The 25,235-nt window shown below is 35.4% G+C and overlaps 1 protein-coding gene and 1 non-coding gene across 3 annotated transcripts in view; both read left to right on the top strand.

Annotated features, from left to right (window-relative positions):
- RC3H2 (ring finger and CCCH-type domains 2) overlaps positions 1–25,235 on the top strand; it is a 47,977-nt gene that overhangs the window by 4,381 nt on the left and 18,361 nt on the right. For both annotated transcript variants that reach the window (XM_032478370.1, XM_032478371.1), the window contains exons 2-9: positions 2,333–2,630; positions 4,588–4,705; positions 7,378–7,611; positions 12,906–13,081; positions 18,773–18,973; positions 19,572–19,704; positions 19,818–19,936; positions 21,213–21,325. In XM_032478370.1, coding sequence (XP_032334261.1) covers positions 2,400–2,630; positions 4,588–4,705; positions 7,378–7,611; positions 12,906–13,081; positions 18,773–18,973; positions 19,572–19,704; positions 19,818–19,936; positions 21,213–21,325 — 1,325 coding nt within the window. In that variant the 5' untranslated portion in view covers positions 2,333–2,399. The remainder of the gene's footprint in view (positions 1–2,332; positions 2,631–4,587; positions 4,706–7,377; positions 7,612–12,905; positions 13,082–18,772; positions 18,974–19,571; positions 19,705–19,817; positions 19,937–21,212; positions 21,326–25,235) is intronic.
- On the top strand, positions 19,372–19,482 carry LOC116663403. The gene has a single exon (XR_004319654.1). It is a non-coding gene; the product is annotated as a small nucleolar RNA SNORD90 (small nucleolar RNA).

Below are 25,235 nucleotides of genomic sequence, written 5' to 3'. Positions count from 1 at the left end.
TAAGGAAAGTTCATAATTTTCCTGTTGGAAACTTAGAATCTGACGCATAGCAGAAAGAGAATTTGGCAGATTTGTTTAAAAGATATTAATTCAATTTCTACTAGAAATTAAATTTCTCTGTGTTAATTATATTAAAACATCTGGTGCCCTTAGATCTAGAAGCACATATAACAAAACTATCAAGTGAATTCTGGAAGAAATTGAAACACTTCAAAGCTAATAGGGGAAAATATGAAAGATAGCATTTTTATGTTTAGTTCAAACTTAAATGGCTCTTCTCCCCCCACTGATTCACTTTAACGTAAAGCATTTCAGGATGATCTTGGAAAACTAAATAAGGAAAGAGTATTTGCTACTCGTTTCCTATTGCCCAGTGACCCATGATACCCTAACTTACAGAATTAGCATTTTCAAACAGGTGGCCATTATGAAAAAAATAGATGTAGTGTCTTATTTTGATAAATGTCTTATCATTTCAAATTTTAACTAAATTAGGGCTCTTGGTACTAGATATAAGATAAAATTCATTATCCCTTAAAGGCCTTTTCTTTGTATAATTAGGCAGCTAGGAAACAGAACATTAAAAATATTAAATAGTTTCAGGGAGTGATGTATTCACCTGCACAGTCCTCATCTCTAAAGTTGGAAGCAAGCAGTTTTTAAGATTGATGGCATTGATAGATGTGGAAATATGAGGGTGAAAGGTGTAAAATAAATATAACTTGCAAATTTGGCTAGTTTAAAAATAAGCATATTAGGTACTTTGCATTAGAGCTGTTTGAGGAAAAGTTTGCATAGGCTGCTTTTTTCATAGCAAGTCCCACAGTTCATTTTTACCAAGGTATTTTTTTAAAACCTTAGTTTTTGAACATGAAAAGCACAATAAAGACTAATGGAGTTCTTTATTTGGGTATGGGATTATTGCAGAATCAGATATACACTTTTCTGTCCTGAATCTGACTACATTTTTAAACATCTAGTTTCTGTGGAACTAATATATTTGGGTTGGTAAATATTCTTATGAAATAAAGTATTGGCTTTTTAATTGCCCTAAATACCTAGATTTCATGTTCACCAGAGAGCCTTTGTCAGACTTATATAAGTTTTGAATTAGAGGATATGAAAATTTTATGAAATGCAGAGTATTCAAGTAAGGTATCTAAAGATTTTAAATTAGAGGTTTGTTACTGAATATTTTATTTTATTAAAAATTATGGGATATTTTAATCTTTGAAATAAGAAAAATCAGTGCCATTTTTTTCCCCTGTGCCTTTTAATCATGCATATATAAAGATAGGAATAGTCAATTAACCCTTGACCAATGCTGGGGTTAATCTGCATATAACTTAGTTATCCCTCCACATCCATGGTTCCTCTGCATCTGTGGATTCAACCTACCACAGATTGCGCAGTATTGTAGTACTTACTGTTAAAAAATGTTTGAATAAGTGGACCTGGGCAGTTCAAGCCTGTGTTATTCACAGGTCAACTATATTTCACTGTTTTTCTGCTTAGAACTACTAGATGTTTTATTCTTCTATATCTTGCTCATTGGACCTGATAGTTTTTACATATATATATATAAATTTAATGACACATATATATATATGTTTTGTCAGAAGTATTGTAAGGAACTACATTCCAGACTTTTTTTTTTTCCACTTTGGTACTGTATTTTAAGGTTAGCATCGTTCTTTCATTTATGGACAAACAGCTTTATCATTATAGTCTTCTCTCATACTTTTTCAATACCTCAGTTAGCCTCCTAGTCAAGTCCTGACCAGATTTCCTTTTTTGTGAAGCTGCCAAATTGAAATATTCTTCAATGACTTGGTCATTCAAGTGGCAAGGCTGTTTTTTCACTCTCAACTCATTATGATCTTGTTTGGATCAATATTTCCAGAGTTCACTAAGTCTTAGACCATATCTTAATATGTTTTGGGGTAGTAGATGTCCAAGGGAAACACTTGAAAAAAAAAAAAAAAAGCCCAAAATGGCAAACCATTTGGTGATTTGTTTTTCTAAAAATGAAATTGTGGAAGCTTAATCTGCTTATTGGATGTGGTCATTAAGAAAAATACATGAAAACTTTGATTAGCAATTGATATAAATATCTTTAGTTGACAAGAACACTATTAAGATATTTCTGGACAAATTTTTTTCAGAAATTTAATTAATTCAGCAAGTAAATTTAAAGAAAAAGCTATCCAAAGCACATAAAATTATTCAGAAGTGTTTCAGGTTTTGAAGCTGTGATGGTTGACTTAAGCAGTTAACTCTTGAAAGGTGAATGATGAATATGTGGTTAATTCTTACTTTTGTCCATTTCCAGCTTAAAAAACACTACACAGCAAAATAATGATCTGCTAGACTGCTAACCCGAGCATCCAGCTTCCACAATGCCTGTGCAGGCAGCTCAATGGACAGAATTTCTGTCCTGTCCAATCTGCTATAATGAATTTGATGAGAATGTGCACAAACCCATCAGTTTAGGTTGTTCACACACTGTTTGCAAGACCTGCTTGAATAAACTTCACCGAAAAGCTTGTCCTTTTGACCAGACTGCCATCAACACAGACATTGATGTGCTTCCTGTCAACTTCGCACTTCTCCAGTTAGTTGGAGCCCAGGTAAGCTTTCAAGATTTTACTAATTTGGTATGTGTAATAATTATAAAACTTAGTTCATTACAGGGTACAAAGTATGTTTAGTTATATTTGAAACATTAAAAATACTCAGTGTATCTGATTTACATGATTGTATTCTGCAAAAGATTTTCTTTAGCTGATGTCATATCCTTATGCAAAACTATAAATTTGATTATAGTTATATATTTCTTTGTATTCAGTGTTGTGGTCAAAACTTATGTTTTTAAGTGATTTTGGAGGATAAGAAACATTTTTATATAAGCATACATAAATATTTAGTCATTAGGTGGAATGAAAAGAAGTGTAATCAAAGCTTTGGCCAGAAATCAACCGTCTAGAACCCTTAAATGGAGGTTTTTAAATTTTCTTAAAACTTCACTTGACTTTTAGGATAGTATTATGAATGGGAAACAGGGTCTGTATCCACATATATACATCTAAGATGTAATTTCCAGAGGGTCAGTAACAAATTCTGCAGTTTCTTATTGCTCATATGCTGTAAAATTTGTGTTTCTTTTTGGTCATTTTACTCAATCAGAGCAAGACTAAATTTATAATATCTCTTTAATGAGGGCCTACTTTGTGTTCGGTATGATAGTAAGCAGTCAACATCTATTATTACTAATTCTTATTATAGCTCTTCAGGTAGTTATTATCCCCACTTTACAGGTGAGGAAGGTGAAATTTTATACATCATATACTACATATTAAAGCAAGAAAGTAAGGGTTTTTCTGATTAATCACTTCTTAGACCGTTCAATGAATTAAAATATTCCATTCCTTTAGTATCTTGATATTTGAAGTTTATCTTTTAAAGCATACTTTTCAGTGTTCATAATCCAGGTAGACGCTCTGAAGTCAAGATGTGTCAGTGATCAGTAGTGTGTCATAATTTAATAGGAAATTTTTGTCTTAATGGTGCATAAAATAACGATGCCCTTGCAAACAATGGCATCTTGGATCCGGTAAAATACCATAGATTATGTGTAATAATACTAGCTGCCATTTATTTAGCACATGCTATAGGTTAGGTATTGTGTTTTGTTATTTATAAATGTTCTCTCAATTGGTCCTTAAATTATCCTGCAGGTCTCTATAATGTGACTTCTGTTACCTTTTCAGCCTCATCTCCTGCTACTGTTCTCACTCTTTCTGCTTAAGCCTTACTGGCCTGCTAACCAGTTGTCACATATACCAGGCGTGTTCCTGCCTGAGGGCTTTTGTAGCGACTGTTGCTTTGCCTAGAATGCTCATTCCCTCTCCTCTTTCAAGACTTTATTCAAATGTCACGATTAAATTAAATTTTCATATTGGCATCATGAGATAGGGATTTTCATCTTCATTTTGCAGGTAGAGAAACCATGACTTGGAACAGTTAAATAATTTACTCAAGATCACTTGTAGAAGTTGCAGAGCTGCCCAAGATTATACCCAAATTTCGACCTTTCACTGAGAACAAGGGGAGACAGACCATAAACAATAAATATAATAAGTAAATTATGTAGAAAGAAGGTGCTGAGTGCTAAGGGGAAAAAAGTTCTTGCCTTTTTCCTACTTTTTATTTTGAAATGCTTTTTTAAAAAAATTTTGCAAAAAGTAGTATGTGGAGAACCTGTATAAGTTTCTGCAGCTTCCCCGGATGTTAACATCTTTCAAAGTTACAGCATAGTTATCAGTGCCAAGGAATAACACTGATACAGTACAGTTAACTTCCTGCTTTTTTCCCCTCATTAATCCACCCAACCCCTGCTATTAAGTATGATATCCTTGGTTCTTGGAAAGCAGTTTGGCTAGCTGTTTGGCTTTAATGTTACTTAAACTACTTTGATGTATTGTCTCTGTATTAGAAGTTTATGCTCACCAAAGTAATTATCAAATATATAAATAACAACTGCATGATCTAGATGAATATATTTCTTCAGTTTTTCTTTGTTTTTAGGTACCAGATCATCAGTCAATAAAGTTAAGTAATCTAGGTGAGAACAAACACTATGAGGTTGCAAAGAAATGTGTTGAGGATTTGGCACTCTACTTAAAACCACTAAGTGGAGGTAAAGGTAAGTTCATAGAAAGTATTTTTATGGGTGAATAGCACTTGGTAATACACTAATATTGGAAGACTTGATGTTGATGCCCTATTAAATAATTTTGAGTCTTGGAAAAAATGAATTTGCTTGTAGAGATCATGGAAGTCTTTCTGATTGAGACATTGTACTATTTTCTTAAAATAGTACTGTTCATTTAAGAATTCATCAGACATACTACATATTGAGATTTATACAATATTTATATTCACTAATTAAACTAATACTGCTGTAGAAGAATATTAGTTTTAATAAATCCTACTAAGACAATTTCATGTGTTCATTCAGTCATTCTTTAAATTTTATTGAGCACTTACAACAGGTAGTCTTCATGGAGCCCACAGTATATTGAGGAGATAGGCATATAAGCTCAATAAATTATTTTAAGTGCTGTGACAGAAATGGAATTCTCTTCTGTTCCAGTGCATACTCAGTAACTATCATGTCATACATGCAATAAAAAGTTGCTGAGTGAACGAGTCAGTCAGGTGTTTATTTTGTACCTGCTCTGTGCTTTGCGCTGTTGGTTATTTTGGACGTAGTGACTTCCTTGAGAAACTTATCCTATGTACCTTATTCATTTCATTCATTCACTGAACAGATATTTAAAGAACATACATTAAGTACCAAGAACTATTTTGGTAGTGGGAATACATTAGTAAAAATGTCTGTTCTTATGGCCCTATGTTACAGAAAAAGGAGAAAGTATAATAAACAGTACGTATAATAAAAACAAATTCTGTAATATGTTATAAGTAATAATCTCTGTGGAAAGAAAACAGTACGGTTAGATGGATGAGAAATGTCAGAATGAGGGGAGAAGGGTGGGTTGCAATTTTAAATAAGGTAATTAGTGTAGACCTTGTTAAGGTGGTAGTTTTTGAACTTGAGATGAAAGAGATGAGGTAGTTAGCCATGTAGGTTCCTGGAAAAAGGCTGTTCCAGGCAGAAGAAATAAAGACTCTAAGGCATGCCTAATGTCTTCAAAGAACAACAACAGGAAAGTGTGCCTGGAGCAGAGTGAGTGAGGGGGAGAGCAATATGAGATAGATGAAAAGAAACGGTAAGGCCAGATCATGTACAGACATACAGGCCATCTTAAAGACTTGAGCTTTTACCCTGAGTGAAATTGGGTAGTTACTCTAGAGTTTTGAGCAGAGGAGTGACATGATCTGACTAATGGTAAAAGGGTCACCATAGCTGCTCTGTTGAGAACTCAGTATAAAGGGCAAGGGTAAAAGCAGAGTATTGGTTAATAGGCTGTTGGGACAAAGTTAGTAGCAGTGGAGGTGTGAAAAGTAGACAGTCTGGGTATATTTTGAAGGTAGAGTCAAGAGGATTTCCTAAATGGTTGGATGTGGAGTATGAGGAAAAGAGCAGACTCAAGGGTGTCTCCTGGGTTTTCAGGCCTGAGCACCTGGAAGGATAAGTTATCATCAACTTAGACAAGGAATGCTTCAGGTAGATCAGGCTTAGGTAGGAAGGTCAGGAGTTCGGTTTTGGCCATGCTGAGTTTGAGATGTCAAATCTCTATTTGGTTGCTGTTGGGTAACCAGTGGGTGTATGTTAAGGAATGAAATGTAGAAGCTGTAATTTTGGGAATCATTGACATAAAGATGGTATTTAAAGCAATTAGACTGGATGAGATCACCTAAGTAGTGAGTATAGATAGAGAAGAAAACAAAAATGGGGTCCTAGGCTCTTTTAACATTAAGAAGTCAGAAAGAAAATATGAAATCAGCAAAGAAGACTGGAAAAAAAGATGAAGGGAGGAAGAAAATTAAGAGAATGGAGTGTTCTGAAAGCCAAGTAAAGAAAGTTTTTAAAGGAATTGGGAGTGATCTGTGTTGAGAGCTGTTGAAGGGTCAAATAAGATAAGGACTGAGAATTGACCACTGATTTATCAAAGTAGAGGTAATTGTTGTCATGACAAGAGCAGTTTTGGTTAAGTGATAGTGGCAAAAACTTGATTCGAGTAGGTTTTAAAGAATGGGAAGCAAGGAATTGGAGATAATTAATATAGACAACTCTGGTGGATTTGCTACGAAAGGGAGGAAAGAAATGGGGCAGAGCAGGTAGAGGGAAAGGAGTGAATAAAAAGATTTATTTTTAAGATATCTGAAATAACAGCATGCTTGTTATTACTGTACGCTGATGTAAATGATCAAGTAGAAAGGGAAATTTGATGCTGTGGCAGAGAGGGAAGAATTGCTGGAACAATATCTTTGAGTCAGAAAAGGAATAGGATCTGAGATGTTGCCATTAAGCCATGTTCTGAATGCCTTATATACAATAAACAAAATTAGAGCTGTTATTAATCATTACTTTTAGGTTACACTTTTCATGTATTTAACTATAAATTTATCTTCAATAGTTTTAGTGAAGATGGAGAAGAGACTAAACCCAAACCACTCTCCTTTGAGGGACACATAAAATGCAGAGAACAGGATACCTAAATAAAAGTTGAAGTAAAATTAGACTCCAATACTCATTGTTAAAAAATGAAACCACTTAATAGGGAACTAATTAGGAATTGTGGCTTACTGGTTAAATACTAGTTTTTCTCATTGAATAGATAATGAAAATTGACTTGTCTTTTTCAATTGAAAAAAACTTTAGTTTCCTTTGTTTCCTTTTTCCTAAAGGTGTAGCTAGTTTGAACCAGAGTGCACTGAGCCGTCCAATGCAAAGGAAACTGGTGACACTTGTAAATTGTCAACTGGTGGAGGAAGAAGGTCGTGTAAGAGCCATACGAGCAGCCCGTTCACTTGGAGAAAGAACTGTAACGGAACTAATATTACAGCACCAGAACCCTCAGCAATTGTCTGCCAATCTGTGGGCTGCTGTCAGGGCCCGAGGATGCCAGTTTCTAGGGCCAGGTAAAATAGATCCCTATCTTGCCTTCTTGGCTATCAGGGCTGTATGATGCCAGTTTCTAGAGTTAGGTGAGAATCCCCATAGTCAACCCATCTTTATTTGTATATAAAATCTTGACATAAGTAAAGATAAACTAGTTTTTGTTAATCATCATTTATATGATAAAAAGTGCTACAATGTTTTAGAATAAATGTCTTATTTAATCCGCAATAGCCTTTAAGAAAAGTGACACAGATTTAGTTTTACAAATTAGAAAGCTGAATTAGAGAGAGGTCTAATATTACACAGGTAGTAAGTAAAGGAAAAGTAAACTTTCTTTTTATGAAAAAAATTAAAAGTTCATGATTGTCTTTAAAATTGGGATACAGAGAAATTATTACAGAAGATAAGAATCATCGGGGGACAATTCCTTTCTAGTTACTATGATCTACGTTTTGTTTTAAAAAATCTTTACGTACACCAAGATTATGAAGTACTTTCCAGTGTTAGCTTATTTCTTTCTTTTTTTTTTTTAATCGAAGTACTGTCTGTTACAATGTGTCAGTTTTTGGTGTACAGCCCAATATCCCAGTCATGCATATACATAACATATATTCGTTTTCATTTTCTTACCTTCTTAAAGCTTTATTGTTTTACTTTTTTGATTGAGAACTATAGGCCAGGTAGAATTTGCTTTTGTGAAGGAAATACTTTTAATAAGTGGCATTGAAACCACTGGTTAGACATGTGGAAAAAAATAAAATTGGATGTATCTCTTATAGTCCTTAGCTTCATAAATTCCAAATAGGTCAGGTATGCTTATGATTAAAAAATAAATTATAAAAGTAATAAAAACATATATGAGTGAATTCTTTTATAACCTAAGAGTAGGAAACGCTGTTTTCTTTGACTCCAAGTCCAGAAGCAGTAACAGAAAAGATTGATATTTGACTATGTAATTGTTTTTAATTGCATTATAATAAAACATAAGCAAAGTAAAAAAAAAAAATGACAGAATTGGGAAAATATTTGGGTTATATCACAGAGGGCTAGTATGATGAACATATAAGGTATTTGTAAAAACTCAAAAGAAGATTACCAACTACTCAATTGAAAAATTGACAAAAGGTATAAACAGACAATTCAAGGGAAAAAGTAATGTAAATAGGCCTCAATCATATAAAAAAAAATTTCTCATATTGAGAAATATGCATGAAAGTTATACTGAAATACCATTTCTCAGCTTTCAGACTGACAGAATTGAAAAGTCTTGACAATATATTCTGTTGTCAAGGCTGTGGGAAAACAGATATTTTCACCCAATAATAGTGGGAATGCTAAGTGTGGTATAAACTTTAAAAGAGAGGGATTTGTCAGTGTGTAAAAAATCACCTGTGCATTTACCCTTTGGTCCAACAGCCCCCTTTCTAGGAATCTGTCCCCAAAATACAGCAAAAAATATAGAATGTATTAAGTTATAAAGCTCTGTAACAGCAGACATCTGGAAGCTACCTGAATGTGAGTAGGAGATTGGTTTAATAAGCTGGTATATTCTTCCAGTGGCATACCATGCAACTGTTGAAAGAAATGAGGAAGATGTATATATTTTGCTAGGGTGTGATACCTAGATACATTAAGTTAAAAAATAAAAGCAAAGTGCAGAGTAGTATACTTACTATAGTACCTTTTATCTAAGAATGGGAGCGATGTACAACCATTTTCTACTTATTTGTTTCTATTTTCCAAAAGAAACAATGGTAGGAAAAACTTTAAAAATATAAACTTCTATAGAGTATAGAGGAGCCAAGAGAAAGCAGACAGGAACAGAAGGTAGACCTCACTGAGTGTACCTTGATTTGTACTTTACACCCATGTAAATGTTTTATGTAATTATGAAACAGTTTTTAGTAAACATAAATTTTAAAAAATAAAATGAATAAAGAAAAAAATAACTAAAAATAAAAAGCTAAAACATACATTAGGTTGTACGTTACATTCATCAGGAATGAATTATTTCAGACTTTAGAATGCAGTGTTTTGATTTTTATATTCTTTGTGTAATATATAATAAATCCTAAGCTGTATCTACTAGTCATATTGTTCATAATTCTATTGGTATTGTTATTTTGAAATTATTATACAGATTCATAGTAGGATAAAGCAAGTAATTATGTTAATGCCATCAGGAACTAAGATTTTCAGTGTTAAAAAAAGATACAAGTCAAAGAATTTATGTAAAAATCCTACAATCTTACATTTGAATTGGCAGTATAAGTACAGACTCACTTATTTTTCTTTTTCTAGAAAATGTCTGTTTCCTAGCTCTGCCTACTGAAAAGGCTTAGAAGCAATGAATAGCTGTAGCACCCAGATTATGGCCTTTAATAAATACCATTTCCTACTGAAAAGAGTCAGGGCTCTTTGGATAAATGCCTTATTCCAGTTGTAGGGTTTGGAAAGTACAAGAGAAAGCAAAAAAAGCTATCAAAGATCATCAGAATCTTGTCAAAAAGACATGAAGTGAATTTGAAAAGGCTCCCCACTGGACAAAAGTGGGGTAGTTCGAACCTTAAAATGAATGATGACTATAATGAATTGAAACACATAAAGTATATAAAAATCTATGATCTTGTAATGATAGGGCAAAAAAAGTTAATTGGTTATCTTTGGCAGTTGCTCGGGTACCAACACATTATGCTAAAAATTGGAAGAGGAGTAGAGAAAAATCAAGCATGTTTTTTCAGCCTTTCCTTTACAAATCATTTTTGAGGACAGTTTCTCAGGGTTTTGGAGGTAGGTTTCTCTTTTAGCAGAATTCCAGCTAATAAATTTAGAAAAACATGTTGAAAGTTAGAAAAATGACAAATTTGCAACCTCAAATGAATTAATAGATCTAGGCAAGAATTATTATTGGCTGTTAAAACCAGTAGATGAAAGGTTGCTGGGAAATTTTATAGTATATCGAAAAGGTCTGAACCCACTGATCAGGTTTAACATTACTAACTGTGAATCAGCTAGGCCTTGTGTACCTCCTGATGTGATACATAGAATAAGAAGTATGCTTGCTCGCCATCCACAAGAAGGACCCCCAAACAAAAAGCTAACTCTGAATCTAATCAGATCTCTAGTGCACATGAGATAAGGAGGGTAAAGCAACACTACAGGCACAAAATTAGCCAAGTCAAGAATGTGGGAAATTGTTTAGAAAAATGATTGTTTCTGCAACAAATAACTGTATTTTCTTTTAAATGGGAAAATGGGAGGGTGGTGGGGAACTAGTACAGTTTTTTTTTTTTTTTAAGACTAAAGACATTCAAATCAAACCAAAAGCAGTGTATGGACTTTATTTGGATACTTAAAGAAACCAAATGTAAGAAGAATTTTTGAAACAGTGGAAGAAAATTCAGCATGGACTGGATATTAGATGATATTAAGGAAATACATTACTTTTTAAGATGTGATAACGTTAATTTTTCTTGAAAGTTCCTATGTGTTAGGTACATAATGAATTATTTAAGGGTGAAGTGCTATGTTCTCTTGGATTTACTTCAGTCTGTTTCAGCCAAAACAAACTAGAAAAAGTGGGTAAAGAGTAGATGAAATCTTACTGGTAAACTGCTGTGTTATGGGTGCATGTTGTCTCTACTTTTGTGTACGTTAAAAATTCCCCCATAATACAAAGTTAAATGGAAAAAAAAATTTTAAATCAACATTTATATGTAATTTAAGAATGCTGTCTATGGTTATTTCCTCATGTTTATTTACCTTACCTAAGAAGCACTAGACTAGTATCAAATATCCTTCATTTTACGATTCAACAATGAAAAAACAAGCAATACAATTTAAAAATGGGCCATGGTCTTGAATAAACATTTCTCCATACAAGATACATAGATGGCCAAAAAGTACATGAAAAGATGCTCAGCATGATTAGTCATTTAAGGATATGCAAATCAGAATCACAGTGAGATACCATTTCATACCCACTAGGTTGGCCATAATTTAAAAAAAGGAAAATAAAAAGTGTTGGCAAGGATGTTAGAGAACTTGGGAATGTAAAAAATAATGCAGCCTCTGTGGAAAAACAATATGGCAGTTCCCCAGAAAGTTAAACATAGAATTACCATATGATCCAGTAGTAGTTCCACTGCTAGGTATTTACCTGGAGGAACTGAAAACAGATATTCAAACTAGTACTTGTACACAGATGTTTATAGCAGCATTGTTCACAATTGTTGAAAGGTGGAAACAATCTGAATGTTCATCAACTGATGAATGGATGAACAAAATATGGTATATTTATAAAAAGAATATTATTCAGCCATAAGAAGGGTTGAAATACCAATACAGTGTGGATGAACTTTGAAAATACTATGTTGAGTGAAAGAAGCCAGACAGAAGGTCACATATTGATTCTGTTTGTATAAAGCGTCCACAAAGGTAAATCCATACAACCAGACATCAGGCTAGTGATTGGCAGAGGCAGGGGGTCAAGGACTATACAACAGCACATTCATCAAATTCAGGAAACTTAACTTTGGTAAAGTGCTCCAATGTACAGTTCATACTCCAATTTTGTCAGTTTTTCCAAAAATGTCTTTCATGGCATTTATTTTCTTCCAGTTTATAATCCAGTCTAAGATCATGTGGTGTATTTTTTTGGTCATGTCTCTATTTAGTCGTCTTTAATCTGGGACCATTCCTTAGCCTTTCTTTGTCTGACATTGGTATCCATGAAGAATAAGGCAGTTATTTTATAGAGTGTGCCTTATTTTGAGTTTTTCTGATGTTCCCTCATGATTAGATTCAGATTGTACTTTATACCCCTCGCTGGAAAGCGACATAAATTGATACCTTCTTTAAGTATCGCATCTGGAGGCTAATATCACTTTTAAATTACATATAAAGTTATTCTGATAGGCAAAGCAACAATCTCATGCATAAAAAAATTACCATTTATCATGAGGCTACTGTGTGTCCTTTATATGTTACTTAAGAGTACCTCTGTTTTATGAATAAGGGCTTTTTTTTTGGCTATAACATCATCATCATCTGATTCATTATTAGATACCTACAGAAGATACAATTTTAAGTTCTGTTGGCTTGTGCTCCAATTGGTTGTTTAGTAGGAAACGTGTTTTCTTTTGCTTGTTTACTTTTTAAGTAAACTGTATTTGTACATGTGTAATGTCATCTTTTTGTGCTAAGTAAATACAGGCTGTGGATAATAAACCACCATAAACTAATACCTGAAGAAGTCTTTGACAGACATGATCTGCAGGATTCCTCATTTATCATGAACTCATGTTCCTTCTAGCTATGCAAGAAGAGGCCTTGAAACTGGTGTTGCTGGCATTAGAAGATGGTTCTGCTCTCTCAAGGAAAGTTCTGGTACTTTTTGTTGTGCAAAGACTAGAACCAAGATTTCCTCAGGCATCAAAAACGAGTATTGGTCATGTTGTGCAACTACTGTATCGAGCTTCTTGTTTTAAGGTAAGTAGCAAGCAACCATTTAAGCATTACATGCTGGTGTGTGAGACGGAGGCTTCCTAGAGTGGGTGTTACCTGGTCTAGAGCACCCAGAAATACAGAATGTTTCCAAGAGCTGAAACTTTTTCCTTCTACACTTACTGCATCTTTGATACCACAGGTGTGTGCTACTACTACGTGTGGGAGTAAGAATATATGTGAATGTGTCAGTAACACAGAACATAAGGAAGTAGTTTGGTAAATTTGACTCTTGGGATATAAAAATGAACTAAAAAAGCCTAATTCATTTATATTTACCATCTTAAAAGGGAGTCAGGAACAGTACTGAAAACTACATAGAAGTAGGTAAATGTTTTAACCTCATTATTTTTATCTCTTGCTCCATAGTGATTGGATTAAAACCTTTAATCTGAAGATGGCCCATATGTTGTCTTAGATACAATAAAAGAGTGAAAAGTTGAGGAGATTGCCCCACTCTGCATTTAGGTGGTGGGTGGTGGTTTTGTTTTGTTTTGTTTTGTTTTGTTTTGTTTTGTTTTGTTTTGTTCTTTGGTGGAACACAGGGTAGGGCTGAACCCTATTATTTGGAAGTGTAGCTTCATTGTTTAATAGGCTTATTGGTGGTGACAGGTACTGGGAGAAGTGGAAAGTAGGCTGAATCCTTTGAAGTTTCTGCATGTTATGGGAATATAGGTGGCTGGCAGTCTTGAGAAGAGCCCAAGGACTTGGAAATAGGAAGGCCCGTTGGTATCTGTGAACGTAAAACTTCTAAACTTGAAACCGAAGCATATTTAAGCTGTTTTGTTGATTTTAGACCAAGAGTGAAAACAGTACAGGCAGAAGAAGATTATTCTGGTAGACGGATTAGTTTGAGATCACAAGTAATGGAAATATGTTCAAATGAGATCACTTATCTCCATTAATGAGGGTTGGACACCACCTGCCTGATAGTTATATTGCTTGCTTTTCTGTCCTTAGGGCAAGAATTGAAATGAATCTCTGGTTTCTTAAACTTAGTGTTTTTGGCTAAGCAGCCAAATTATGGAGATCATTTGTCATCCTCAAGTGACTGGCTAGATTCTCACACTGTGCATTGCAAATTTAATGTTTCTTTCCTCAACGGTATCATACTGACTTGTGGTTTATGATTGTCGTACATCTACAGCTGCTGCTAATATCTGGCATTTGAATAACACTAAATTTAGAAAGTGATTTCAGTTTCATGCTCTCACTTCATCCTTACCACCCTGCAGTTAAAAATATTAAAGAGGTATTTAGATGAATAAAAGGATGTCATGCTGACTTAACTGCCGAAAGTTGTCTCTCTGGGGGCATTTACTCTAATAAACTCACCGTTGTTGGAAGTCTTTGACTTTATAATAAAGGCTGAGAGACCTGAATTTGGGGGGTTCCTCAGGAACAGAATCACCACAACAAAGGTCACATTCGACAGAGTATCAGTTTTATTAATTTGTAATGAAGTACAGTTCTTAAGTGACTTCAGTTCTCATGTTGTAGATATTTTCCTATAGAAGGCTATCAAAACTTTGCTTGCTTAGCACGGAATCGGAACCAGTGGAGTTAATGATTGTAATGGTTAATGCAGTAGTTCTCAACTGAAGGTACACATCAGAATCACCTGTGGAGTTTTGAAAAGTCCACATTCCTGGGTCTTATCCCTAGATATTTTGATTTGGTGTTTCTTGTACCAGAATATACCAGTGGGACATGAGCATTCATGTATTCTTTTTAATTATATGGTCTTCAAAGCCAGGAATTCTGATTACCTGAAACTGTAGTTTTTAAAGCTTCATGTGTAATTCAGATGCATGCTAATAGAAGTTTAATAGGACCAGGCTCTGGCTCTGCTGGCCACCTGTGTCCATCTTTACTGCTCAGATAGAAGCTTGCACTGCCCTACATGGTGGTTGGACAACTGTCACCATCGTCTGGTTCTTTGAGTTTCTTTTTTCTATTTTTTAGATTGACAGTTCCTTTTTTGTTTTTTCAGTATTTCTTTAAGTAGGTTATTTTGTGACTTTTAAGTTATATTCTGCTCTTAAATTATACATAAGATCACGTTGATTAGAATTTTGAGGGTCCCAAACTTTTCTATAATGTGTGTTTATATATTCCCAAAGAGAAATTTGAACTTATACTATTAACTCTGAGATGGTAACTTGATTTTCCCATCTTCATGTTCTTGGGGTCATACTACTATTGTCTCATGTGCCAACAGTAGCTATCAAAACAACCAGTGAGGTGGTCTGGGGATACTTTCATTTTACTGATGAGGAAATCCTCAATTTGAATAGTTTGAATGATTTGTTCAATCTAAGTTTCAGAGCTTGTTACTAGTCTTAGGTATTATGAATTCTAACCAAATATCAAATTTCATTGTGGCCATTAGCGGGTTTCAGTGGTTCAGGAGTAACTGTCTATCATTTATTGTAGAAATCATCTAGCCACATACCTGCATGGTTGGATAATTAGACAGTTTCACTAGGACATGTGAAACTCTACCTTTTGAATTTTTTTTTTGTCACTTAAGTCAGGTATAGATTAAAGCTATAAAAATACCCTAATGATCATTTATGTGGTGGCAGAAAATTTCTTAATTTCTTCATCACCTGTAGTGCTAATATTTGCCTAACCACTGGCTGAACTGATCATGTCACTCTTCTGCTTAAAAGTCCTCAGTGTTTTCCCATTCCCTACAGGATAATACAGGCATATCTTGGAGATACTGTGGGTTCTCTTCCAGATCACTGCAATAAAGTGAATATAGCGATAAAGCGAGTCACATGGATTTTTTGGCTTCCCAGTGTATATAAGAGTTGTATTTATTTACACTATACTGTAGTGTGTTAAGCATGCAATAGCATGATGTATAAAAAAAATGTATGTACCTTAATTAAAAAATACTTTTTTGGTAAAAAATGTTAACCATCATCTGAGCCTTCAGCCAGTCATTATCTTTTTGTTGGTGGAGGCTCTTACCTCAGTGCTGATGGTTGCTGACTTACCAGGGTGATGGTTGCTGAAGGTTGTGGTGTTTGTGGCAGTTTGTTAAAATAAGACTACAAAGTTTGCCCCCCTGATTGACTCTTCCTTTCAGGAATAATTTCTCTGTAGCATGCAATGCTATTTGATAGCATTTTACCCACAGCAAAACTTCTTTCAAAATTGGAATCAGTCCTCTCAGACCCTGCTGCTGCTTTGTCAGCTAAGTTTATGTGATATCCTGAATCCTTTGTTACCATGTCAGCGATCTTCACAGCGTTTTCACCAGGAGTAGATTCCATCTCAGGAAACCACTTTCTTTACTCATCCATAAGAAGCAGCTCCTCCTTCATTAAAGTTTTGATCATGAGATTGCAGCAGTTCAGTCACATCTTCAGGCTCCATTTCTAATTCTAGTTCTCTTGCTGTTTCTACCACATCTGCAGTTACTTCTTCCACTGAAATCTTGACCCCTTCAAAGTCATCCAGGAGGGTTAAAATTCCTGTTACTGTTGATATTTTAACCTCTTCCTGTGAATCACAAGTGTTCTTAGTGCAATCTAGAACGGCGAGTCCTTTCTGAGAGGTTTTCAGTTCAGTTTGCACAGGTCCATCAGAGGAGTTACTGTCTGTGGTAGCTATAGCTTTACAGAATGTATCTCTTAAATAATAAGACTTGAAAGTTAGAACTACTCCTTGATCCATGGGCTGCATGCAGAACGGATATTGTGTTGGCAGGCCTGAAAACAACATTAATCTCGTTGTATGTCTCCGTCAGAGCTCTTGGGTGACCAGGTGCACTGTCAATGAACAGTAATATTTTGAAAGGAATCTTTTCTTTCTAAACTGCAGGTTTCAACAGTGGGCTTAAAATATCCAGTGAACCATATTGTAAACAGATGTGCTGTCATTTGGGCTTTGTTGTTCTATTTCTAGAGCAAAGGCAGAGTAGATTTAGCATAGTTCTTAAGGGCCCTAGGATTTTTGGAATGGTAAAGGAGGATTGGCTTCAATTTAAAGTCACTAGCTCCATTATCCCCTGCAAGAGAGTCAGTCTGTACTTTGAAGACAGGCACTGACTTCTCCTTTCCAGCTGTGAAAATCCTAGATGTCATCTTCTTCCAATATGGGGCTGTTTCATCTGCACTGAAAATCTGTTCTTTAGGATAGCCACCTGCATTAATTATCTTAGCTAATCTTTTGAATAACTTATTGGAGTTTCTGCATTACCACTTGGGGCTTCATTTTGCATTTTTATGTTATGGAGCCGGCTTCTTTCCTTAAACCTCATGAACCAACCTCTGCTAGCTTCAAACTTTTCTTCTGCAACTTCTTAATCTCTCTCAGACTTCTTAGAATTGAGACATGGTAGGGCCTTGCTCTAAATTAGGCTTTGGTTTAAGGGAATGCTGGGCCTGGTTTGATCTTCTATCCAGACCACCAAAACTTTCTCTGTATTAGCAATAAGGCTATTTTGCATTCTTACCATTTGTGTATTCACTGGAGTTGCACTTTCAGTTTCCCGCAAGAACTTCTTTGCATTCACCCCTCGGTTAGCTGTTTAGTACAAGAGGCATAGGTTTCAGCCTATCTTAGCTTTGAACACACCTTTCTCCCTAAGCTTAATTATTTCTAGCTTTTAATTCATAGTGAGAGATGTGTGACTCTTCCTTTCTCTTGAATACTTAGAGGATATTGTGGGGTTGCTAACTGGCCTAATTTCAAGATTGTTGTGTCTCAGGAATTAGGAAGACCTGAGGAGAGGAAGAGATGGGGGGAATGCCAGTTAGTGGAACAGTCAGAACACACACATTTATCGATTAAGTTCACTGTCCTATATGTGTGTAGTTCGTGGTACCCCAAAATAACAATAGTAACATCAAATATCACTGATCACAGATCACCACAACAAATGTAATCATAATGAAGAAGTTTGAAATATTTTGGGAATTAACCAAAATGTGACACAGAGACTTGAAGTGAGTAATGCTGTTGGAAAAATGGTGCCAATAGACTTGCTTGACACAGAGTTGCCACAGACCTTCAGTTTGTAAAAAACACAGTACATATCTGTGAAGCACAATAAATTAAGTGGAATAAAACGAGTTATGCCTGTACCCAAATTTCTCACCATATACAACACCCTCTATGATTCTTCTCCAGCCGGCATCTTAGCTTTTAATTCTATGTGCTCTGCTCTTGCGTGTTTCTGTTTTACCACTTGCCACTCTTTTTAGAATTTTACTCCTCACTGTACTTTGCCTGGGGAACTCCTGTTCATTCTTGAAGACTCAGTTCATGTAGCTTTCTCCTGGAGGAAGCCTTCTCTGATACTCACCCTTCCCTCCCCCACCTGTTAGATTTAATTGCCTTAACTTTACGTTGCCATAGAGCCTTATAATAGCATTTCTACTATGATTTTCTGTTTACAAGTTTCTTTCCTACCAGCCACTGAACTCATTGAAGGAAAGCAGAACTATATATTGAGTTACGTAAATTCTGCTTTGTTCCAAAAAGAATTTATGCTAAGGACATTATTTTCATTGCACCTTCTTTGTGTAGTATCTGACATGCAATACATTCCCCCTCCCCAATCCAAAAAAAAAAAAGAGAGAGAGAGAGAAAGCTGGTTGAGGGAGGAGGGAGGGCAGAGCAATTCTGATTTTTTTTCTTCTTTTTTCTATTTTCTAGGTTACCAAAAGGGATGAAGACTCTTCCCTGATGCAGCTAAAGGAGGAATTTCGGAGTTATGAGGCATTACGCAGAGAACATGATGCCCAGATTGTTCACATTGCTATGGAAGCTGGACTCCGTATTTCCCCTGAGCAGTGGTCCTCACTTCTGTATGGTGACTTGGCGCATAAATCACACATGCAGTCTATCATCGATAAGGTTTGTGCAATTAATGATGCTGATTTTATATTATTGCTGTTACATTCTAGAGTGCTTGGTGGGTGGGTATAGCTCAGTGGTAGAGTGCATGCCTAGCATGCAGGAGGTCCTGGGTTCAGTCCCCAGTACCTCCATTAAAAAAATAATAATTAAAAAGAATTTTTTTAGGTATTTAAATCTTCTGAAGGGACTAAAGAGACAATCGGTTGGAGATTCCTGTTTTTAAATACAAGACTCTTATAAATACCTTTCTATTATTTTCTAAATCTGAAGATAAACTAAGGGAGGGAACAGGGTATTAGCACACAGATAGTGTAGGATATTAATATAAGAGCAGCCTGGTTTACAGAGTCTGCCATTTATCTGTATTGTGACACCAGATAGCTAATACAGCCTATAAATAAGTTTTCTAAGTGTCTAATGATGAATTTCATAGGGCAGATTCTGAGGTGAAAGTTTAATTCATCACTGATACTCCTACTGTGGAATCTGAAGACACTTGAAAACCTGTTCAGTATATTGACTGACTGAAAGCATGTGAATATAGATGTGTCATAAGAACCAGAATAAAAATCATTCTGTTTTCTTTTTGTGTTAGCTGCAGTCTCCAGAATCATTTGCAAAGAGTGTTCAGGAATTGACAATTGTTTTGCAACGAACAGGTGACCCAGCTAACTTAAATAGACTGAGGCCTCATTTAGAGCTTCTTGCAAACATAGACCCTAATCCAGGTATGTGGGGAAATAATTGCTTATACTTTTTCTATCTTTGAGGTAAATAAGACAAGAGATTCACTGCTAACAAATTCTCCTCCCTATCCCATCCCCTTGGTGGCTTATTTTAGATGCTGTTTCACCAACTTGGGAGCAGCTAGAAAATGCAATGGTAGCTGTCAAGACAGTGGTTCATGGCCTTGTGGACTTCATACAAAATTATAGTAGAAAAGGCCATGAGACACCTCAGGTAAGCACACTGACTGCACTTCTGACTGCTCTTATTTCTAAGGTTCATCTTGAACATCTTATCAAGCTGTTTGATTAATGGACTTCTTATATGACTCTACTTTCACAAGTTTTTATTGTCTCTGCCTTTTGGGAGAAACTCAAGTTTTAGTGCACCTGATAAATAATTCATAGAGCAGCAACAGTTTGGGGATTATCTTGAAAACGAGTTCACTGCAAGTTTTTTTGACCAATCAATAGATCATTGATTCCTTCTAAACATTTTGTCTTTTTTTTCCTACTGTGGGAAATTGTTGATTTTTTCTCCTTTTCTGTCGTATAAATGGATTCCTATTTGTGTATGTATGGAATTAAATAAATAAAATACTTTCAGTTTACTCTTGAAGGAGTTATTTAAGGTAAAATCCTTTATTCTAATAGTAATGTCCGTTTATGAAGTTACTACGAGCCAGTCCTTATGTTTGGTATTTTAGATATATTATTTCTAATCCTCACAGCTACCTGGAAGACAATTGCTATCCCTAAGCTGAAGTTTAAAGAGGTTAAATAACATATCTAAGGTCACGGTGGCAATAAGTGACAGAACTGGGATCAGATCTTCTTCAAAATGATCTTTCCACTCTTCTGTCCTTATTCTGTTAGACAACATTATATATTCAAATATTAACTGAAAGATAAATGTTTCATTTTTATTAAGGTCACAGAAGTAACAGTAACATAGATTTTCATGCAAATAATAATAGTTAGTTATGATGAGGTTTTTATATTTTGTCTCATTATTTGTATGAACTTAAACAGCTACAAGCCTTAAAAGAAAATTATATCTTCAAGTTAACACATGAATTGGTATTTCTTAATTTTTAACTTTCCGGGTAAATTGTGTGCTACCTTTCCTGGGGAAATTTATATGGACAAAGCTTATGGCTTTTTAAATGCTTTTTGAAATTGTTTGTTTGATTTTGGTATCATAATTTTAAGGCACCAATGAATTGATGAGAAAATCTTTTATTTTCATGGGCATTTTGTTGCCTGGCAAATAAGTAAGATAACATTTGGACAGTTTCAGATAATCCTGAGAAGGATTGTCTAAAATGTCGTCTCAGGGTTAGGCCAAATAACTCAAAACAGGAAATAATGCAGTGGTAGTTGTGTCAGCACATGAATTACTTACCTAATGTGAAAAAGAATTAAAAGTGTAAATACAAACTCCTAAAGTCCCGGGAGTGAATGACAACTGGACTCTGCACTTTTCCACACATTGATTTTCTTTTTTGTAGCCTCAGCCAAACAGCAAATATAAGACTAGCATGTGCCGAGATCTGCGACAGCAAGGAGGGTGTCCACGAGGAACAAATTGTACTTTTGCCCATTCTCAGGAAGAGCTTGAAAAGTAAGTTAGGAGAATTCTCTTTTATTTGGGTTTAATTTTTGGTCATTATGAAAGTGTTATTTAGAGTCTTAAAGTTTGTGATGAGTTTCAAAGATGTAGTTAAGTTTACATTGTAGAATTAGTTAGATTGCAAAATAATCTTTTCTTTTGAAACTACACCTTGTTGCCTCTGAGAGCAAGATTAACATAAAAAGTGGCTCAGAACCTTTTTCAGGGGTTATATTTTAGGCCATTGTATAGCTGTGTAGGTGCTAAGCACCTATGCAGAATGAAAATACTCCTATGTGTAGGCTTATTTTCTCAGGTTCCATTGAAGGTAATAGCTGAGTCCCAGGTAAAATTGTGAAGCCAGATACATTTTCTTTTCATGGCTTTTGGGGTTTCTTTAAACATTTTTTTGGTCTTCTTTTATCCTTCTCTTGTTCTATGAGTAATCTCTTTTTCTCTGTTCATTTACCCCAGGCCTAAAAGTAAATGGATATGAGCTATAATATGTATTGCCCAAGTTTCTGTTGTTTTGTTTTTTAACCAAAACATTGATCATTGAGATCTCACCAAAAAATTGATCCCAGTCTTTCTGTTGAATAACTGGCCTGTATATCAACTCTTAATAGACATCTCTCTTTTGTTTTTAGACACTTTAAACCCAATTTGAGCTAATTTTTTCCTCTCATAATCTTCTCTTTTACCTTCAATTCTGCTCTCCGCAAGTGTATACTGTCCAGCCAGTTATACATGCCATGTTATAGGAAACATCTTTGTCAGCTTTCTTTCACCTGTTTGACTTAGTCACCAAGTTCTGTCAGTTCAGCTTCCTGTGTGTTTCTTGATCCACCATTGCCTCCTAACTAGTCTTCTTACAGCTATGGTTGCCCACCCCCAACTCCATTATCCCCCACAAAGCAAGGAGAACTTTGCACGTAAGGCTCATTGGAGATAATGAGGCGGGGAGGGTATAGCTCAAGTGGTAGAGCGTACACTTAGCATGCATGAGATCCTGGGTTCAATCCCCAGTATCTCCTCTAAAAATAAACAAACAAATAAACCTAATTACCTCCCCCTTTAGGTAGTTTCTCATTACCCTATGGATAAAGATATAAATTCTAGATTGTGGCCTGCAAGACCCTGCGTCATCTAATCTGTTCCTACCTTTTTGATCTCATCTCACAACACTCCCTAAGTTTACTCTATAGTTAAGCCACATTGACCTTCTGTCAGAGCCTGGAATGTACTGTGCTCCTTTCTGCCTCAGGTCTTTTATGTATGCTGTTCCTTCTGGCTCTGCCTTTGGAGCTTTTCCTGTGTCCAGCTCATCCTTCACTTTTTTGGAGGAATCCCCCCAGTATTTCGTACTAAACCAGATTTTTTTTTTGTCACACCTATGAACACTGTAACTAACTTATGGGTCTGTGTTAGAGGTTGATAAATTTTTCTGTAAAGATGCAGATAGTATCTTCAGCTTGGTGGACCATTCAATGATATCTGTCCACAACCATTCAACTCTGCCATTGTAGCAAAAAAGTCACCATAGACAGTGCATAAAATGGGCATGGCAATAAACTTTATTTACAAACAGGCAGCTTTGACCCACAGGCAATAACTTGCTGACCCCTGATCTATTTATTGAATGATTGTCTACCTTACTGAAGTGTAAGTTCCATGGACTATATCCGTCTTGTTTATTGTCTCCTCTCAGTGGCAAACACTGGACCCTGCACATAATGAGCTCTATAGCAGCAGCAATGTGATAGAAGATAAATGTGTGTGCATTAAAAAGAAGAGCAGAAACCTGCTCCTTCTCAGTTGTTCCCCCCCATCCCCAACTCCACCCGCCCTGCCGGACTGGTGGAGCCTAGAGAGACTGCAGGAGTTCTAAGGAAAAAAGATGCTGTTGGCATCTAGTCTCACTCAGCAGCTCAGTATACAGAGTTTTACATTAAGATGATTTTTGAGACTCTAGGAGATATTTTCATCTTGTCCATACCTGAAATAGAGCTTTTTAGTTAAAATAAAGCTTTTATCTTCAAGTTGGACTCCTACTCTCCATCTCAAGTTCCAGTTTGTGGGTTGTGCACCAGGGGAGTATGGGATTTAATTATATCACAAGTGCACCCCTCTTACCATCTCGCTGTGGTTCCTTCTTTATGTCTTTAGATGTAGAAGACCTTTTTTTGGTAGGTTCCAGTCTTTTTTATTGATGGTTGTTCAGCAGTTAGTTGTGATTTTGTTGTGTTCATGAGAAGAGGTGTGCTCAAGATATTTCTACTCTGCCATCTTAATCCAGTCTATCCAGTTCCTATTTTAGAACGTCATTGTCTCTTGCCTACACTGATAATAGTGGTAGTAAAATATAATAATAATAATAATAATAATAATAATAATAATAATAATAATAATAATAATAATAATAATAGCAGCCAAATTAATTGGTCAAATTTTGTGCCAGGTACAGTGTTTAGTGTTTCACGTGTATTTACTCAGTTTGTCCATTTTACTGCTATGTGGGTTTTTTTTTTTTTAACCAGGCATCTCCCTACGTCTCAACTAGGATTTTCATTTGCAAATAAGTGTCTAATCTTGTCTGCTGCTTTAATCTGTTAATCGGTTCCTCCGTATATGACAGGTTCTGGGCCCTGTCTAGCTTTCCAGCCTTACTCCAGCTTTTGCATTCTTTATTGTTTTTAAGGTACATCCAGTTAATCACTGTTTACTACTGTACAGATTCTTTATTCTTTCCCTTGTACGTGTTTTTTTTTTTACTCTATATCGTGTGCTGTCCTCTTTTCTGTTGGGAGAGCTCCTGTTTCTAATTATACTCAGGTATCATCTTCCTTCTGAAAACGTCCCTGACTTCCCAGGCCATGCTGGGTGCCTGCTGCACTGTGCTGCTGTAGCACTCTGTACATGGTAACTTTATAACTAGCATTTCTCTTACTGTATTGCAATTGTTTATTTACATGTGTGTGTTTTCACTGGACTTTATTTATTCTATGGGTTATTCATCTTTATATTTTCTGCACTAGCAAGCATCTGACATGTGAACTCGGGATATTTGTGTTGAAAAAGGAAATAATCTACAGTTTGTATTTCCAACCAGCTTCACACTGTTAAATAAAAGAAGAAGAAAGAAAAACAGGGTAATACAAAGGATTCAAGAAGTAGAAGATGTCATTATCCTGTTGGTTTAAAAAATACATATTGCTACCCAACTGAACTTTTTGAGGGTGGCGTCTTTGTCTTAGCTCACATAATGCACCAGGAGGAGTTCAGCAAATGTTTGTTTGACTTAAATAATTTTACCAGCCTGCTTTCTCTACTGTACATCTCTAACCAAACAAAATGTAAATGCCCAAAATCTCTTTTAAGAATATTTATGTGAATATATTTTAGAATGTAGGGTATTGGAATCCTGTTCCCAGGAATTGCTGTGTTCTGGAGAGTGTCAAAAGCCTGGCATCAACCAGCTCAACAAATATTTATAAAAATGGTTGTTAAGTGCTAGGTACTTTTTTAGGCGCTTCTAGTTGGGAAAGAGGAACGATAAACATGTAAAAACATGGAGAGCCTTCATATTACCATGACATAATAAAATCGCAGTTCAACAACAACAACAAAAACATGTAAAAAAACAATTTCAGTTATTGATAAAAATGCTATTAAAGTCTGAGGTGGAAACAAGCTTGGCATATTCAGGAACTAGAAGACCAGTGTGCCTAGAAGATGGAGAATGGGGAGAATGGCAAATGTACAGTTGGAGAGATTAGGCAAGGCCAGATCATACTGGGTTGGTGGACCCTCGCAAGGAAATTGGATTTTATTTTGGAAGCCTTTATAGGGTTTTATTCAGATAGAACAATGAGATTTTTGTCTTAGAAATATCACTAGTGTCTGTCTAGCATGATGGAGTGGT

The sequence above is a fragment of the Camelus ferus genome, chromosome 4, assembly GCF_009834535.1.
Source record: "Camelus ferus isolate YT-003-E chromosome 4, BCGSAC_Cfer_1.0, whole genome shotgun sequence".
Lineage (NCBI taxonomy): Eukaryota > Metazoa > Chordata > Mammalia > Artiodactyla > Camelidae > Camelus > Camelus ferus.
The sequence above is the reverse complement of the archived record's forward strand: the minus strand, read 5'-3'. Positions and strand labels throughout refer to the sequence as shown.